The sequence below is a fragment of the Populus alba genome, chromosome 5, assembly GCF_005239225.2.
Source record: "Populus alba chromosome 5, ASM523922v2, whole genome shotgun sequence".
NCBI lineage: Eukaryota > Viridiplantae > Streptophyta > Magnoliopsida > Malpighiales > Salicaceae > Populus > Populus alba.
Window position 1 is genome coordinate 6,300,718 of NC_133288.1, and position 19,047 is coordinate 6,319,764.

The following is a 19,047-nucleotide window of genomic DNA, read 5'->3' on the forward strand; positions in this document are numbered from 1 at the left end:
TCCGGATTGAGGAGACTATTCTCGAGTCCCTTGGTTTTTCCTACAAGAGGCGCCCCAACGCCACGTCATCGTGTATAGAGTACTGACACGTGTCAGTGGCCAAATTCCGGATTGAGTAGACTATTCTCGAGTCCCTAGGTTTTAAACGTATTTGTAACCTGGTCCATTAACTTGTGAAAAATTATCATTCTGTCCCTTCAAATTAAAAGACTAGCAAACTGCTTGTTATTGCAATGATTTTTCTAGAACTATTTACAAGATTTTCACCAGAGATACTTGGATCATATGTTTTTGATAAATCTATTATAACATTATTTCTTATTTTAGTTACTTGAAAAGTGATTTTAAACATAAAAACAATAAGACAGCAATAATACTGAATGGGCCCTAAATTATAGGATCCTACAAAAGAGGAGTAAGAAACAACCGAGCTCAATACGCAGGGACTAAAGAGTATTATACTCCTCTAGATTTGTTGTGCGCCGCACCTGGTCCCGGATCATTCACCCATCCCTTGCGTTCCCTAATCACTTCCTCTTTTGTGCTTTCCGCAAAATCTGGCAAAAAAAAGAAAGAAAAGAAAGAAAAACGAGTAAAAAAAAAAAGAAAATTTTGGAAATGAAAATCTCCTCTCCATCCTGACTCTCCAGAATTATTTTTCCCCTACTCGCTAATACTACAACTAATAATAATAAAATAAACTACTTTCTCTCTCTACAGCAAACATCAAAACTCTCCTCTTCGTTCCTCTCTCTATTTTTTATTTATTTATAGAAATGGCATTAAAAAACCCTAACTTCAGCTCGCCGCCTTTGCTATGTCGAGTGACAGCTGCATAGCATCTTCGTCGTCGTTATCTCTATCATCAATTGCGTACCCACTCCCTTGTAAGTACTTTCAATTTCTTGAAATTTACAGATACTGTGAATTTTTGTTGTTGCACGTGGAATTCATCACGGTTAAGGAAAAATTCTCGGGACTTTCTTGGTTCTTGAGATGCTTGAGGCACAACAATGTGAAATTTGAAGAGTTTCTGTGTGCTGACTTGTTAGTGATAAGTGAATTTAAGTTAGTTATTTGATTAGTGAATGATAAGTTTAAAAACGGAGGGAAAATGATGTTTTAATTAGTTGTTATTGTTTGTTGCATTTTTTTTTGAATTCAATGGTTTTGTTTGTTGTTATTGAATCGGAAATTTAAGTTTTGCAAATTTTTTGAAGTTACAGGGATGGGAGATGGCTAGGGTTTGTTGTGAATGGATCGGTGTTTCAAGAGGGGAAATGGAAGTTTGACTTTCGAGGAGTGATCTTGCATTTGAAAAGTGTTTAGTTGGTATCCTGCTAAATCATTTGGATAGTGTTCTTTTCTTTTGATTACAAATGGCAGAAGAGGGAAAACGGGTTGGAGGGATTTCTTCTGGCTTGGCTGTATTATTGAATGGTGAAGATAGAAAGGAGAATTCGTCAAAAACCCGACTTGTTTCATCTTGTGATGATTTTGGTAATCAGCCTGTGGAGCGAGCTCTTGAATATATCTTTGGTCTCCCAAACAGATCACTTGGTCAATTGACCGGTCCGGTCGATGCTAAATTAGTTAGCTCTATTATAAAGAATGAGTTTTCAAAATTTTGTGTCAAATCTGGTGATTTGGTTGATAACAGAGATGGGGTTCATATTAGTAAGGATGGCTGTGAATCTCAGCTGGTTGGGCTTGAAGAATTGAGTATCTGTGGTGATATTAGAATCATTAAACCCCCTTTGCTTGTAGAAAGCTTGGCAATGTTCAGTAGTGCTAGGTCCAATGCTTATGTTTGGAAAGGGAAATGGATGTATGAAGTTCTATTGGAAACTTCTGGTGTACAGCAGCTTGGATGGGCAACTCGTTCTTGTCCTTTTACTGATAACAAGGGTGTAGGTGATGCAGATGATTCATATGCATTTGATGGGAAAAGGGTTAGCAAGTGGAATAAGGATGCTGAGCCATATGGTCAGCCATGGGTTGTTGGTGATGTCATTGGATGTTGCATTGATCTGGATCATGATGAGATATTGTTCTATAGAAATGGCATATCCCTTGGAGTAGCCTTTCATGGTATCCGCAAGATGGGACCTGGATCCGGGTATTACCCAGCGATCTCTCTTTCTCAAGGTGAACGCTGCGAATTAAATTTTGGGGCTCGTCCCTTCAAGTACCCCATTCAGGGGTTTCTTCCCCTTAAAGCGCCTCCTCCTGCAAATCTTTTGGCTGTGCAGTTGCTTCAGTGCTTATCAAGGCTGTCAGATACGCTAGGCGTGGAGCGGGCTGAGAGTTCTTTAGCTGGTAAACTGAGGAGATTGAAGAGGTTTGTGTCACTCGAAGAAGTATTTTATCCTGTTTGTCATGGGATATGCGAGGAATTCTTCTCTGTACTTGAGGGATATTCCGGGAGCACCGAGTATGTGGCATGGGGTCCACTTCTTTCATTCATGATGGAGGTCTTCAGAGTGCAAGCACCACATGACTATTCAGTTTTGGATAGGTTTATTGATGTATTTCTAGAGTTTCAAGAATCACGCCTGATGTTTGAGCATATTATCAATGCCCTTTCAAGTTGCTGCAAAACAGCATCTTTGGTTTTAACTGAATGCCCATACTCCGGATCTTATTCTTATCTTGCAATGGTATGCCATATCTTACGACGGAAAGAATTGATGGTTCTTTGGTGGAAGTTGGCTGATTTTGAATTATTGTTTGAAGGTTTTCTATCGCAAAAGATTCCAAACAAGCAGGACCTTCAATGCATGGTGCCTTCTGTTTGGTGGCCTAGTTCAGGTGAGGATATGTATAATGATGGAAGAAGCATGATGCTGACAACTACAGCTTTATCTGAAGCTATCAATAAGGTATATCCTATCATGGATCCCTGATAATTCACATTAAATTTGTAGAATCTGAGTCCTATACTGTTGTAGATCTGTAGCTATTAGTATGATGAGGTGAAAAAATAAATAAAAAGCCCTCAAAATCATTTTTCCATATGGAATTACTTGTAACAAGAATGATGCATGGATAGTGAAATACTATCAAATTCAAGTGGCCAAGCAGACTTCCTTTGTTGTTGTTACCTTTCTATTAGATAACTTCTCTCCCCGTATGCTCAATTTCACCTCATTAATTTCACTTATAAAAAGCAATTTGTGAAGATTTGATCATTCACAGTTAATCAAGAAAAAGATTATTCAAATAAAAGCTCCAAAAAACAAAAAGAAAGAAAGAAAGAAAGAAAGAAAGAGAAGAATTCTTTCAGTTGAATTGAATATAATGAGTTTGACCTCCCATTTGCTTTTTAATTTAATTCATGCACAATGAGTAAAAGATGATTGGCTGGATCAAGTTGACTGTTTACTTGAATATTAACATATCTTATATTTATGGAGCATGTGCATGTACTTATATGATGAGGTCATGGATGACTATAGGGAGATCATGGGTGAGTGTAGATTGGCTGTTCATGAGTGAGAAGACTGACATTGTGGTACACCGATATTTGTTGATAAAATACATATTGTGATTCTGTAATTCTCTCTGTTTTGCAGCATTATATGAATTTATTTAGCTAGCTTTATGCAATTTAATATTAATTCTTACCCTAAAAATACTGATGTTTTGTAGATAGAGGAGAAGCATAGGGACCTATGTCTCTTGGTCATGCAATTTGTACCACCTACAGCACCTGCTCAATTACCTGGCTCAGTGTTTAGGACATTTTTACAAAATATTCTATTGAAGAATAGAGGAGCAGATCGCAGTGTGCCACCTCCTGGAGTTTCAAGCAATTCTGTTCTTGTTTCTCTGTACACAGTTATACTTCATTTTTTATCTGAAGGCTTTGCTATGAGAGACATTTGTGGCTGGTTGAAGAGGTGTGAACCCTGTGGTCATGATGTTGGATTTCTCCACAGAGGTGGTGAACAAAGTTTCCCTGTAGATTTATTTCTCAAAAATGATCCTCATCGAACTGACATTTCTAGACTTGGGGGATCATTTAGTCATCTTTCAAAATCTCATCCTGTATATGATCAAGAAGCAGAAGTAATCCGGTGGGAGGAAGGTTGTATGGATGATGAAGAAACCAGAGTAACACATAAAACTGCAAGGAAACCATGTTGCTGCTCAAGTTATGACATTGAATTGTCAAAAATCTCAAAGCATCAAATTAGATACAATGCTAAAGGTTCTCGTGTCCATTGTGGTCCCATTCCAGACAGGTCTACTCATGTTGCTGCAGAATGCAGTGAAGGAAGTTTGAATGATGAGATAGCCGACAAACCTAGTACGAGTGATCAATCTGAACCTGATTTTGGTTACCGTCCAATGCGGGATATTAGGATTGTACAAAGGGAGAGTGATATCTCTTCAGCTACACTGAGAGAAGAAGAACTACTAGATACATTGCTATTGTTGTATCACATAGGTGTCGCACCAAACTTTAAGCAGGTAAGAGAATTTTCTGGATGAAATTTGCTTTTTTCTTTTTATTAATTTCACTTTACTGCAATCATGTGTACTTGGTATCTGTTTTGATCTTATTGGTGAAGGGCTTTGTGCTGCCAGAAATGCATTTACTCCTTTTTCCCGTAGAATTACAATAGAAAATGAAGTTCGCAGCAAACATGGAAAGGTATTAGGAAGTGAAGTTAACAATGTTTTTTCCCTATCCTGGGTGAACATGATTATTGAGTTAAGATATTAACTACTGGCAGCTAGATCAACTACGATAAATGAATGCATTTATTGAAACCTGAAAAATTGATGAAATTTGTAGTGGAGCTGGAGAAACCTTTTTAAGTTTTGAAGGATCCCTTGTGGAATCTTTAGAGTAAAACCAAAGACAAATGATCATGCAAAACCTCTGAATTCCAATAGTTGTTCTTGGTTCCTCGAAAAAGACAGTAACTTGGGATAAAGTATAGAAATGATGAAGTTGAGGTTAAATCACCATGGCACACTTTAATGTGCCTTTCTGTTGAAATAAGAAATGATTGGTGATAAAAAAATTATGCAACAAGGAATAATTTATGAGTAGTTTCATTGGTTGGAAATTGAATTTGCCTAGGCAAGTGCCTGTTAATCTCTACGTGTTTGTCTATTTTCTCCAAAGGGTCCGAGGCAGGTAACCATTACGAAATGGTTTTATGCTCGAGTGTTAATTTGTCAGTTTGATCACAACATATGGTAACTTTTTATTATTTACACCAATGTAAGCTAAGATGCCTGTTGAAGCTATATACTTTGTCATATGATATTAAACACTTGTTCTTTCAATCATTGTTCAAGATACCCGAAGGAGAATTTGATAAAAAGTCAGAAAGTTACATGCTGTATTTAAAACAAATTTTCATTATGTTATTTTCTTGTAACTTTCACTTTTGCTCTAGTATTTAAAGAACAGCGCCACATGTCTTTTAGCTCTACATATTGGGTTTCACAGACATTGTGGCATTGTCAAGAAAGCTTTGTCTACACATTGATTGAATAGTCGAGGGCTGTGTTTTAGAGCCCGTTTGATATTGTGGTAGTGGTTGCTTTTCAAAGTGATTTTTGCTTGAAAATGCATTGAAATAATATTTTTTAAAATTTTTTTTTTGACATCATCACATTAAAATTATTTTTAAAAACAAAAAAAATAAAAATAATTTGAAGCAAAAAAATAAAAATAAAAAATTTTCAATTTTTTTTTAAAACTTTCAAAACCCAAAAACAAACATGTTCTAACTTGTTGATTGTTGTCCAAAGGGAACAACCTTTCTTGGAAAACTCGTTCACATTTCATTTTTTCTGGGATTACACCACTACTGTATTGTTTGTATGTTCTCTTGTGATGTTTTGTTTAATGGATGAACATCGTTTTGTGCTCACCGATGACATGCTTTCTTGCTGCATTTTGTTTTGTGAAGGTCTTAATATTTCAATCTTTGATTGCAGGCATCGCACTACATGTCTCATCAGGCACAATCAATATCACTTCTGGAAGAAACCGATAAACAAATAAAAGAACGTGTTTGTAGTGAGAAATTAAGACAGCTGAAAGAAGCTCGTAATGATTATCGTGAAGACATAATTGATTGTGTCAGACATTGTGCATGGTATGATGTCCCTGAACTACATTTATCTTAGTTTTTGGACAATTATTTATCTAGGTCTCAACCATATGAAACATTGAATGAATATTTGAAGCTGTTTTCCCTTCCATTTTCCATGATTAGAATGAGAAATCGATATTCCATTTGTCACTATGCACTCTGCAACGCCTAGAACTGTTTAAATTCTTTTTATGTTATTCTATGTTTGTAGTTCTTCCTTGCTGTGTCCTTAATCTCCAGGTAATCTGAACTCTAAGCACCTGCAAATTTTGATCATTGCCTAGTTGCCCAAATTTGGTTTCCTACTTCAAAGCCTCTAGAAATATACCAGATTATTTTGTGATAAGAAGAATTTTCTTTGATTTTCTGGTAGAAATTGGGAAAGTGGGAAGTCAATTTTCCCAAATCTTTAAAATAAAAAAGAATTACTATCTTTTAGTTCTAACTGCTGGATATGTTTCTTCTATAGTAGTTTATTTATTTTTCTTGGTCTCAACCATATAAAAATGGGGTGAAATGTTAACCTCGTGTGTTGAGGGGTAAAGGATACTGGACTGAATTTCCTCCTCGTTATTTTTTTGGTTGAAATTGAACATCCATTTCTCTACTTTTTTCTTCCACCACTTATCCTGGACCCACAAATATAAATATTGAATATTGTTATAATTACCTAAACCCTAAACCAAGTTTGATTTGATCTATTGTGGGCCCACTAATAGCACTATAATTTTTCAACACCCTTAACACTTCACCTCTTGGAAGGTTTTTTTTACACCTTTTAACACTTCACTCTTTATTTTTACACCCTTGATATTTCATCTCCAAATTTTTCACCTCATACCCTTAGTTTTGCCACTCTTTGATTGGTGCTGGTTATTGATACTGAACAACATACTAGCTGTATTTTCTGGTTAATTATAGATGAAGTTTATGGAGTTATAACATCAGCTACATGTATTACGTACTTTATGCTAGCTCAGTGCATCTTCTGATTTGTTGATGGCCTTTTTGTCATGTGAACAGGTATCGCATCTCTCTTTTCTCACGGTGGAAGCAACGAGCGATGTATGCAACATGCATATGGATAGTCCAACTACTTCTGGTTCTTAGCAGAGTGGATTCCTTATTTATTTATATTCCTGAATTTTATCTTGAAACCATGGTAAATGAATATTTTCCTTTAATCTCTGCAAGATGATATTGGGTGTATTTATCAACTGTTGGCTGTCTGAAATAGTGTTTATCACAGTTTTTAACAAAATATTACCTTTGTCTTTAGGGTTTTGTTGTATGTCAAGGTCGGTATCTCTTCGGAACACTCTGCATCTCTTTGGGATTATTACAGTCATGCTTACACCCATTGTTCACTTAAAAATATATTATCACATCACTTGTAGAAGTTGAGCTACTTCATGCAGCATATTAATGTGCTTTTTAGGGTCTTGTTTTGGGAGTTCATCTGGACCTCATGGTATTGCTTGATAGAGCTGCAACTTTAGATTTAAATCTATCATGAAAGCTTTCATTTTTTCCCCTTATCATCTTTAAAATATCAATGCTAATCTTGTGTTATTAACATCCCATTCTAGCAAAATTCCTAATTGTGAAGATTTTTGGTTGGTTAAGTGCTTGCCTTGAGGTGCCAGTTTCCCTTTGTTTCAAATGTGATCTAAATGTCATTTACCTGTATTTTTAAATTAAGTGATTTGCTTGTATAATGTGTCATTGATGTGGTTTGCAATGTTAACTTGTATATCTAGCTGCTACATGCTGCTGTTCTATTGCCATTACAGGTTGATTGCTTCCATGTGCTGCGCAAGAGTGATCCCCCATTCGTACCCCCTGCAATATTTATCAAGCAAGGACTTGCCTCATTCGTAAGTCTCACATACTACACATTATTTTGTCTTCTTGAGCATAAGTTTATTTTGAGTCATCTGCTGTTTGGTTTTTGGTGGGTTTAAAGTTAATAAATCTTGGCAATTTGTTTTCCCATTTTGTCTATAGATCTGTAGATCAGGAAGTGTGTCTTAATGATAATTTCAAAGTGCAATTGTTGAAATTGATTGTGGCCCTTAAGATGCATTAATTATTATAGCTCTAGCACGATTATTTCTTTGATAGCGCCATCAATTTGTTACATATGAGAGGTGGGGTATTGCCAAGTGTGACCCCACTTTTGTATCAAAGCAAGAAAAATGTGTCCTGCCATGTGGTCGATAAGTTTCTTGGCAGCCCTTGATTGAGGAGGTATGGAACAGGGGGAGCTACAGCTGCCACCATTGCAACACATGTTTGGCATCTTAGAAACATAATAACAGGAAGGGAATTATTGTCTTAAACACATTTTTGAAAATTTGGATGATTAGCAAGATCTTGGTAGGGTTGTTACTTCGTGGAACAATGATCTTGAAAAGACCAACTTCAATTGATTCACAGAAAGTTAAAACCATCGAATGTTTGATTGTTTCTCTCACTCTGAAGCACAATTGAATGAGTCTCTACATTCCAGAATTCTCATGCCTTAAACTTACTCACAATCACATGCTTAAATCACTATTCTGGGTATCACAGCAATTCTTCTTCCTCCCCAATCCTTTGGTTCTTATTTTTTGCTGGTCGGCCCATTTTCAACTAATACTACTGAATTTACCATGAATTTTCCATCTCTCAAACTTTCCTTTTCTAGCTGTCAACATAAGTCTGTAATTTTTTTTGGTGTTTTCAAGAGGTCCTGGATAAAAAAAAGACTAGAGATCCTAATGCTGTAGTATGTGTTTTATATTAATATAAGCCAAAAAACTTACCTCCTATCTGCTTTGTGCTAATCTCTCTTTTGCTGTGTTACAAGCTATAAAAGTAAATGAGCTTCCTGCATGGATAATTTTAATGCATCTTTTCTGATTTACTGTGAATCTGTGTGTCTTTTTGAAGTCTTTTGGATTTATTGCTAGTTTGTAGTTTCAGTTGATAGTTGCAAGTGTATGCTTTTGATTATATTTCCTGAGATTTGGTAATTGTGACACTTGATTGTTGACCAAAGTTAAGATCTGTTGAATGTGTATTTAAGAATAGTTTGATTGTTTTCAGTTAGAAAATGTAGAACCATGATACTACTTGACTCCTCAGCGTTGATGATAAATGGTTCAACTTTATGGATGGATTAAGATTTTGATGATCCACAACATGGTGTTCCAATCCAATTTAATTTGTGCCACATATGATTGAGAGAAGTAGAATGAATTATTTTGCACATTTGTTTTTACAAATATCACAAAATCTTACCATCCAATTTTCCAAACAAGAGGCAATTAATTGCTGACAGTTGATTCATTTCCAGGGACCAGCTGGGTTCTTATATTTAACATTTTGACTACTTCTGTGCTGTAATTTGCACTGCACCAATTGACACCAACAGACCTTTTCTTTCTTTTCTGTACTTCAATATTTGTGACATGTATCACTTCATGCAATCTGGTGATTTCCTCTCAATTTAAAGTATGCTTCAATCTGAAAGTTGAATATATTCACTGCATGAGGTCAATGGACTTCAGAGAATTGATTGATTTCTCCTGTTCATCAGGTAACTTTTGTCGTTTCCCACTTCAATGATCCAAGGATATTGAGTGCCGATCTTAGGGATCTTCTCCTCCAATCTATTTCAGTTCTGGTACAGTATAAGGAGTATTTGGCAGCTTTTGAGAGCAATGAAGCAGCCACGCAAAGAATGCCAAAAGCTCTATTGTCAGCATTTGACAACAGATCTTGGATCCCAGTGACCAACATTCTTTTGAGGTTGTGCAAGGGTTCTCGTTTTGGTTCTTCAAAGCATGGGGAATCATCGTCGTCGTCGTCAATTGTTTTCCAAGTAAAAATGATCAGATTTGATTTTTTTTTTTCACTGAACTATTTGTGGGCATGGATTTATTCTCCTTTTTGACTTAATCCGTGTAGAACTTGTTGCGTGAAGCTTGCATCGATGATGAAGAGTTGTTCTCAGCTTTTCTGAATCGACTATTTAATACACTCAGCTGGACAATGACTGAGTTCTCTGTTTCCATTCGGGAAATGCAAGAAAAATACCAGGTATAATTTACTGATACCAAGAATTTTATGACAGCTGTTCAATGGCTTTCAAAAGATTAGAGTTTATACTTTACACTAGTGTTAATAGTCCCCCCTACCCTTCACACACATGGGTGTGTGTTCTCACATGCTTATGTATCTATATCCTGGGAGTTATTTTTCTTGGTTTACTTCACATTTCTATAACATTTGCTTTACCAACTTAAGTGGATCACTTGTTTGGGTCGTCGTACTACTATCATGTAGTAATGCCAGTTGTGTTGGTTTATCTTTTAAGTCAGTAATAACTTAGCTGTATGTAATTTTCTGTTATTTTCTACTTGCAGTTCGCTTCAAATATTTTCTTACAATTTTAAACATCTCTTTAGGTTTTGGAGTTTCAGCAAAGAAAATGCTGTGTCATATTTGATCTCTCATGCAACCTTGCAAAGGTCTTAGAGTTCTGTACTCGTGAGATCCCTCAAGCATTCCTATCTGGAGCTGATACGAACCTTCGGAGGCTAACTGAATTGATAGTCTTTATTCTCAACCACATTACTTCAGCTGTGGATGCTGAGTTTTTTGATTTGTGAGTTTCCATGCTGGTGAATCGGAATCATGTTTCTCATTCTTTTCCCTCTTTTTGTCATTTCCCCTTTCTAAATGTAATAAGTTTTTCAATACATGGTGTAAATGGACTGCCATTTGAGCTTCAATTTTTCTTGCTTTCCTTGAAGAAGCATATAAGGGAATTGAAGATGATAGCAAGTAGACATTTAGGATATCCTTGGTTGGTTTGTTTATGTTATGACAACCATCCAATATTGTGCTTGATTTTTTCAGATTTTTGTAATTATGTATGTTTTGTAAGTACTTGTAGATGGTGGATGTATCACCCTTATCGTGTCTTTGGGCATTTTTAGGTGGTTTTTTGGCAATGCTTTTGACATTTCTAATATTAATAATAAAGGCTTCACTGGTGCATAAAATACATGCTTAATTAAAGAAAGGACTGTGAATTGTTTCGAAGTTCATATTGCAACCTTTATGCTTCTCAACAGTCATTCATATAGTTATGCCATTGTCTTTGCAGGTCTCTCAGACGACATGGTCAGTCTCTGGAGAAAGTAAATCGAGGCATGATATTAGCACCTCTTGTAGGGATCCTCTTGAATTTGTTGGATGCAAGTGTGGAGATGGAATGCGGAGAGCGGAATGATGTTGTGGGTGTTTTTGCAAGCATGGACTGCCCTGATACCGTGCATTGTGGATTCCAGTATCTCTTGGAGTACAACTGGGTCAGTTTTGTCTACTTTAAGCTCCATCTCTCTTCATATGCATGTTTAAACTTCTCTATCTCGTGGATAACAACCTCATTCATTATTCCACTGTGCTTATGAGCATCATGATTAGAAGGTTCATGCTTATGGTTGGCAATAGAGGGAGGGGGTGGGGGTTGTACTTGTGGCTGAATTTTTGTTTGCATCTACTTGTATGCGATTCCATGGAGGAACAAAGTTCTGCAACTCATGTAATTTTAATGGGCTACAAGAATTCTGAAAAAAAAGGGGCTACAAGAGGAAGAAATGAAATAGGTGTATGATGTTGCTTAGAGATGACTGATGTAGGAAAAGAAGGGTATAAGGAAAAAGTATTTAACACCTAGAACCAACTAAGCTAAACCTTTGAAATCTAGAAAGATGCTTCTTGAATCCATCAAAATCTAGGATTTCTGAAATCCACAGGAACAGAGAAATTCCAAAAATAATAAAAAAATATTTAACAAATGACCTTCCAAAATACACAGTATGTGTATCTATATCAGCACACTAAAGCCTTGCGAGTCATAACCAAAATAGGAAAAGAAGAAAAAGTCTAACAAGATAGAACTCTGAACTAGTTACTGTTATTTTTTGAGGAAAAAAACTCAACTAATCATCATTATAACAAAATAGGAAAAGAAGAAAAACCCTAATAAATAGAACCGTCAAGTAATGTTCTTTTCCCCCAAAGGCAAGAACTCTACCAATCTTGATAAAAACAAAAACCTACTTAATTCACAATATAGCGTACATAAACTATATATCCATTAGCAAAATATATTTCTAAAGAAATGGAAAATTTCTAAATGTACCTGATAATTTTTTTCTCTTGTACATAAAAATTATTTATTGGGCACTGGCATGCTTGGTTTTCAGTGGTGTATAGTTCTCTTAATATGATCTGGAAGTTCTCGAACCACCATTAACAGAGATTGAAATGAGGTTTCCTTTTGAAATCAGTGTGTGCCCTGTTTATCATCTTTTTTCCATCTCATTTTTTAAGCTTCGCAATTTACTCTGTTATATTGTGCCAGGCTGGATCCTCGAGAGGTGATGTTTATAGTGGGAAACTTCGGCAGCTTGAGAGTTTCTTGAACCTTCTTATTAGCAGGATTGAGTTGCAACAAATTGAAAGGATGAAATATGGGGAAGAAACAGAAGCCGATGACAACACCTGCTGCATTTGTTATACTTGTGAATCGGATGCCCAGTTTGTCCCATGTTCACATAAGTCCTGCTATGGTTGCATAACCAGGCACCTCTTAAATTGCCCAAGATGTTTCTTTTGCAATGCAACAGTCTTGGAGGTTATTAAGATCGGTGAAAACAGAGCTTAAGTCTTATTCCCTCAATACTCTTATTGTTGCCCAGAATCATGGAATCTTAACCCAGTCATCGACTGCTGATAGCTGGTTTCCGCACTGGCTTTTGAATCCTAGATTTGTCCAAGGCAGAAAGAAATTAGAAATGAAAATAGGTGGTAGTGTAATTAGAGATGCTGCAATTTGAATTATGACTAAGTGTCTATTATGGGTTGCAGGGTTAGGTGGACGGGGATTGGATAGAAACAATTCTCGATGGGTTGATGAAGAATTTTGTAGTGGAAATCTGAGGGCATTATTCTGTAAATATGAGATGTAAATGGCAATGAAAATCTCTTCTTCTCCCCTCTTCCCCCCCAGCTTTTATATACACTCCACATCAGTTTGGTTTTGGCATAAAGCTGTCTTCTGATGATGGCCAGGGGACACTCTTAGGGAATCTAGACAGACAAATCCAACTCCCTTTCTTGCTCTCAATGAGCTTTTTATTTATTATGTTATGATAACTTATTTTACCAGTTATTAACTTAACTAATCATCCCATAATTGTTAATATTAATTATAGTATAACTACAACTCAAAGGGTATACTTAAAAAAAAAAAAATACTGAAAAAATAATTATAAACTCCCAAGTATTTAGACTTGTTACATTTTTTGATATGAGTGGGAGCAATAGAGCCCAAATTTAAAATAATATAATAATAAACTTGAAAAATCCACTGCTAAATAAACATGTTTTCTTAATTTTACATAAAAAAAATCTTCTTGGAATGTAAGAAATTGTTTCAGTGATCATTTTATCATTCTACCGGGCTAATCACGCCAATGGGCGTTTGGACTTTGCTTATTCAATCAATAATGTATCATTTTTATTTTTATTTTTTCCAATGGGAGATTTTTTTTAAGGCTTTCCATGTCGCAAATCAAATTATACTGATGTTATAAAAATAACTGAACTCTGATGGACATGTATAGTAGATTTTATAAAAAAAAAGACAAAGGAATTAAATCTGGAAGCCTTAAAAAAATTTCCATTCTCTTTCTGCTTCCGAAGGAGGAGTATAAGTAGCTACTGAGTCCCAACCCAAGCACTTCAGGACGGCCTTGATGACTTTTTGGCAGAAATAGCAAGCGCTGTCTTGACAGAGGGTTTCTCCCTCTTCTTCTCTGTTGAAGTTTCCATGTTCTTTGATTGTCGTTTCCTTTCTTCTCCGCCTCTGCTTGATCAGAGTGGTGGTTACGGTGGTTTTAATTCACCAACATGACACCTTGTTATTCGAGTGCCCTTATAGAGACACTTGCCGATTGTATTTTATACATGAGAAATCTGGGTTTGGTTCAATCACATACAATTTTCCTGCAGCATACCTCCTTAAGCCTTGAATTGCTTGATTTTCAAAGAGTTTAACTGCACATGATATATTAACAAAAACATTAAGAAACTTGAAGTTTCTGCACTGTTCAGACAACAGTAAACCAGGTGGCTTCTCAGTAAAGATTCTCGCATGGACTTTCACGTTTTTGATTTAAATCTCTTTGGCTACTCCACAAAGATTGTCGCATTTGAGGGCTTAACTATGTCTTTTCATTCCATCTATTAACAAAAATCCACAAAGATTGTCGCATTTGCTAGTATAATAGAAATCTGGGTTTGGGTTCAATCACAGACAATTTTTCTGCAACATACCTCTTTAAGCCTTGAATTGCTTGATTGTCAATGAGTTTAACTGTACATGATATATTAACAAAAACATTAAGAAAATTGAAGTTTCTGCACTGTTCAGATCAACAGTAAACCAGGTGGCCTCTCAGAAAAGATTCTCGCATTTGAGGGCTTGACTATCTCTTTTCACTCCTTCATCTAATTTATCAATGTAATTGACCATTACTTTTATTCCAAGAGTTGATCTTTCTTTGAAAAAGACTCTTTATTCTTAATTTCCATGGAACAAAAAATACGGGTGAACAAGGAATGAATATGTCCCTGTCATTATAGGATATATCAATGGTTGGCAGCCTTCTCCAAACCTCCAGGAAAAACATGGGAAAAAAAGGCTCAAATTGAAATAAACCCGACTCAATATCAACAAATTTATTGTTAATTATTAATATACAATTCTCCATTTATTTTATCAAATACACATTTAAACTTTTCTTAATAGTAAAAAAAACGTTAACGCGTTGGGATAAAAAAAAGCTCAATCTGCAGCATAACCCAGCAATCAAACTAGTATATCTAAACAAAAGATTGGTCTTTTATGATGGAAACGCAGCCAGCGTTTTCGGCCCTCGCCTACGTTAAGTACTAAAAGAGAAATGCCAGCACAGAAATGTCTTTTCTTTCGGACAGGCAAGGGCATTTGCTCGTTGAAAACCAGCTCGATATCATCATGCAAATCTTTAGATCAAAAGCTTCTGCATATCTTGCTACATGCAACTATGTTAAATTCAATGCCTCGGCAAAATTAGCATCTGCTTATTAGCCTTCGTTGCAACTAGCAAGAAGTACACTGTGGTGAACACAAAAAAGCGTTTTAAATTTGAAAGAGAGAGATGGGAACGCAAATGCCAAAGAGCTTGATCATTTTTCTCTAGAAGAAATATGCTGCAGAGTTTATCTCCGAGTCAAAGAAAGCAATTTATGCCTAGCACACAATCCCATGATCTGTGTCAAAATACATGTGAAATTCATGGGAAACCAGCTTTGCTCCAATCAACATTTTCAGCCTCTACTCTGATTGAAAACCATAACGGTCACACCTTGCATGATTTTAGCAGCATACACCTGAAACAAGCTGCAACCTGATTTCTATCCCCTGGGATCAGTGGTTCTCGTCAAAATCGACCTCCTCTTAAGCAAATGGCAGCAAATTTCCTGTACAGTTTTTTCTCTGGAGAGGTTCATCTCCTGTACAACAACTTCAGAAAAGCTAGATAGATGAACTCAAAGTGATCAGTTAAAGAGAAGCACGATAACATATATTATCTTTCTTTTTTCTGCTCCGAGTCTAAGGAATTATCAGACATGGAGTCCAAGCCAAAACACTTAAGAAATGCAAGTTTAGCAAGCCTAAAATAGTTGCAGGGATGGAAATCGATGAAGTTTGCAGAATTTCCGAAGTTGTCTTCACTTACTATTCTTCTGCCCATGTTTGTTGTTATCTCCCCTTTTATACTTTTGTTCTGATGTACCTGCGAAAATCTTAAAACTATTAGATGTCTCACAATGCAATCTATATTACATACATGAACTTCATTCTTCTTACAAGTTCTCCATGTACTGTTTAATGCTAACTGTCTTGGGCGTAAGAAGTGTGCAGATTCAGAGTTTTTAAAACACTTGTAGATTCTGGCAACCTTCAAATTTATCACATGCATCCTTAACTAGAAGTAGGTACAAAACAATTAAGACCAAGTATTTGAATCATAAATGCCTTTTTTCTTTAATTACAATCATTAATCCATTTTTAAAATGCAAAACATATCCGATTATAAGTTAAAATAAGGAGACTATGTTAAAAATATAATGCACTCCTCACACAAGAAAGATAAAAAAACTCCAAAGTAACTTCAACCAAAATTAACCCAAAATAAAATTGCTAACCAATTACAAACTCTTTTTGTGTTGTTAGAATTGTCTTGTTAAGATTTTTGTTAACAGTACTAGGTGTGTAAAAAACAGAGCTTTGATGTGTCTCCGGTGACCCATTATTTATTTTTCTAATTTTTCTTCTCTCATTTCTCTCTCATTGCACATAAGCTTGTTTTTCTTTTCTTTTTTGGTGGTCTTTCATGATGTGGTTAGAATCATCTTGTCGATATTTTTTTAACGGTATCAAGTGTGTAAAAAACTAAGCTTCAATGTGTTCCTGGTGACCCATTATTTCTTTCCCTCATTTTTCTTCTCCCATTTCTCTTTCATTGCACGTGAGCTTGTCTTTCTTTATTTCTTTGGTGGTCTTTCATAGTATGGTTAGAATTGTCTTGTCGAGATTTTTCTAATAGTATTGGATATGTAAAAAACTGAGCTCCGATGTGTCCCCGGTAACCCATTATTTCTTTCCCTCATTTTTCTTCTCTCATTTCTCTCTTATTGATGAGTTTGTCTTTCTTTACTTTTTTGGTGGTTTTTCATGGTGTGATTAGAATCGTCTCATCAAAAATTTTTTTAACGGTACTAGATGTATAAAAAATAGAGTTTCAATGTATTTTCAGTGATCCATTATTTCTTTTCCTCATTTCTTTCTCATTGAACATGAGCTTGTCTTTTTTATTATTATTATTATTATTATTATTATTATTATTTCTTGACTTTTGAATCTTGATAAATTTTTATGTTGATAAGTTAATTAATTTATGTAAGAAATTTATATTCCCAACAATGGTTCTTCTAAAATCAATATTAAAAATTGCGGTTATGTTGAAACTATGCTATTTTTTTTTAAAAAAAATCCTAGGCAAAATGACTAATTTGTAAAGTTGTTTTTGTTAGTATCATAGAATAGAAAAATATAAATATATAAAAAAAATATTTGGTTGAAAAAAATATAAAATAAATCTGAAAAAAAAAATTATGTATTTTAGGTATTTTACAAGATTCAAGGGGTTGGTTTAGTTCAAATTTTACAATTTTAGCAGGAAGAGTGATAGCAAAAAAAATAGAAATCGGTTATAGCAATTACAATTTCTTTCTATTATTATTAGCTCGAGAAGCTTAATTAATTAGGTGATTAAGTCACTGAATTGTTATTACAGGCCTATATCCATGGTTTTTTTCCGGATTCATTTACAATGTCGAAGTAATTACAATGAGAATTAAGTTGTTCTACTGGTAAAATCTTTAAATATCAACTTGAAGGCCTAACGGCTTAATTGCGGCAGCAAGAACCAATCGTCAATCCTGCAATTCTCTTGGCTAGAGAAAATTTGACAGTGACACTGGGGTAATGCAAAAGTGTTTTTTTATATATAAATATATTACAATAATATTTTCTATTTATTTTTTAAATTTTATTTTTAATATTAACATATCAATAACAGTATTTTTACCGTTCAGCTGGAATTTGTGAGAATGGTGGTAAAAAACAAGGGTAAATATGTGAAATGTTATAAAAGGTTTGAAAGCAAGCAAGAAAAAATCAGTAAGAAATAGACAAAAACCCACAACAAAAGTAGAAACGAGTTGTTTCCAAGTAAAAAAAACAAAAAAAACTTTACCTAAAAGGGTTTAAAAATTCTTTTTAAGGCCAAAAGCAAAGAAAACATGAGATAAGAGAAAAATAAAACGGCCAAGGAGCTTCATATATACCTGGCTGTGTTGCAAGCAGTTTGTGGCAGTTGTTGTGTGATCATTATGCTCGAGTGTTTGCTTGTCTAAATGGGAATTGAGAGGCATGAAGACACCGACAGCAGATGGCGAAGCTGAGGAAGAAGAGGTGGTGGTGTCTGAGAGATCTGAAGGAAAGAAACTGAAACAGAAAAGGAGAATGACGAGGAGGACCAAGACCAATATTTGGATCCATATCAGCCAGGGAATTCCATAGCCTTCTACTGTAAGCTCGTCGCCAAGATCAAACATGGGTAAGAAGAAGAAAAGGTAGGTGTGGAGGCGGCTGCCTGAGAGAGAGAGAGAGAGAGAGAACCGGGCGGCAGGACGAGATGTAGGGAAGGGGAGGAGCTAAGCTAGGAGGAGGTCAAGGGGTGGAAAGCATAGAAAAGAATTAAAAATTGAATGTTATAATTATGGATTTGCTAGCCATGAAAGTCGTCTATTCAAAATGACAGCTGCTATTGATATGTCTGAAACAAGATTCTATTACTTGTCTGAAACAAGTGCAAACTACCCTCTTGGTTTCGCGTGGTTGTGTTTTCTAACTCTTGAGAATCCTAAAATTCGAGATAAAATGATGGACTATTGCTTTTCTCTAGTATTTCACGATATATATATTTTGTAAATGTGATAGTGATTTTTTTAAAATAATTTTTATTTTTTAAAAATAATTTTTGATATTAATATATCAAAATGGTTTGAAAAATATCAATTTAAAACAAAAAAAATAAAAATATTTTGAAAATGCAATGACTAAAACACTCAAAAGGAGGGATTGTGTTTGTTTTCACCAAAAAATAGTAACCTTCAAAACATTATTTCTAAGAAAAAATGAATTCTTTTTTGTTTGTAATTATTTTTTATGTTAAAAATGCTCAAACAGCTA

General features: G+C 35.1%; 1 protein-coding gene across 2 annotated transcripts; it reads left to right on the forward strand.

Annotated features, from left to right (window-relative positions):
- Positions 1-560: 560 nt before the first annotated feature.
- LOC118039286 (E3 ubiquitin-protein ligase RKP) lies at positions 561-13,183 on the forward strand. Of its 2 annotated transcripts, none has more exons than XM_035045970.2 (11): positions 561-887; positions 1,221-2,882; positions 3,652-4,476; positions 5,965-6,125; positions 7,146-7,284; positions 7,916-7,999; positions 9,706-9,990; positions 10,077-10,208; positions 10,577-10,776; positions 11,281-11,485; positions 12,544-13,183. In XM_035045970.2, exons 2-11 carry the CDS (start codon positions 1,380-1,382, stop codon positions 12,844-12,846), a joined length of 3,837 nt encoding a protein of 1,278 aa, XP_034901861.1. In that variant the 5' UTR covers positions 561-887; positions 1,221-1,379; the 3' UTR covers positions 12,847-13,183. The 2 variants fall into 2 exon arrangements, with proteins under 2 accessions (XP_034901861.1, XP_034901852.1); XM_035045961.2 differs by having other exon boundaries at positions 1,227-2,882.
- The last annotated feature ends 5,864 nt before the right edge of the window (positions 13,184-19,047 follow it).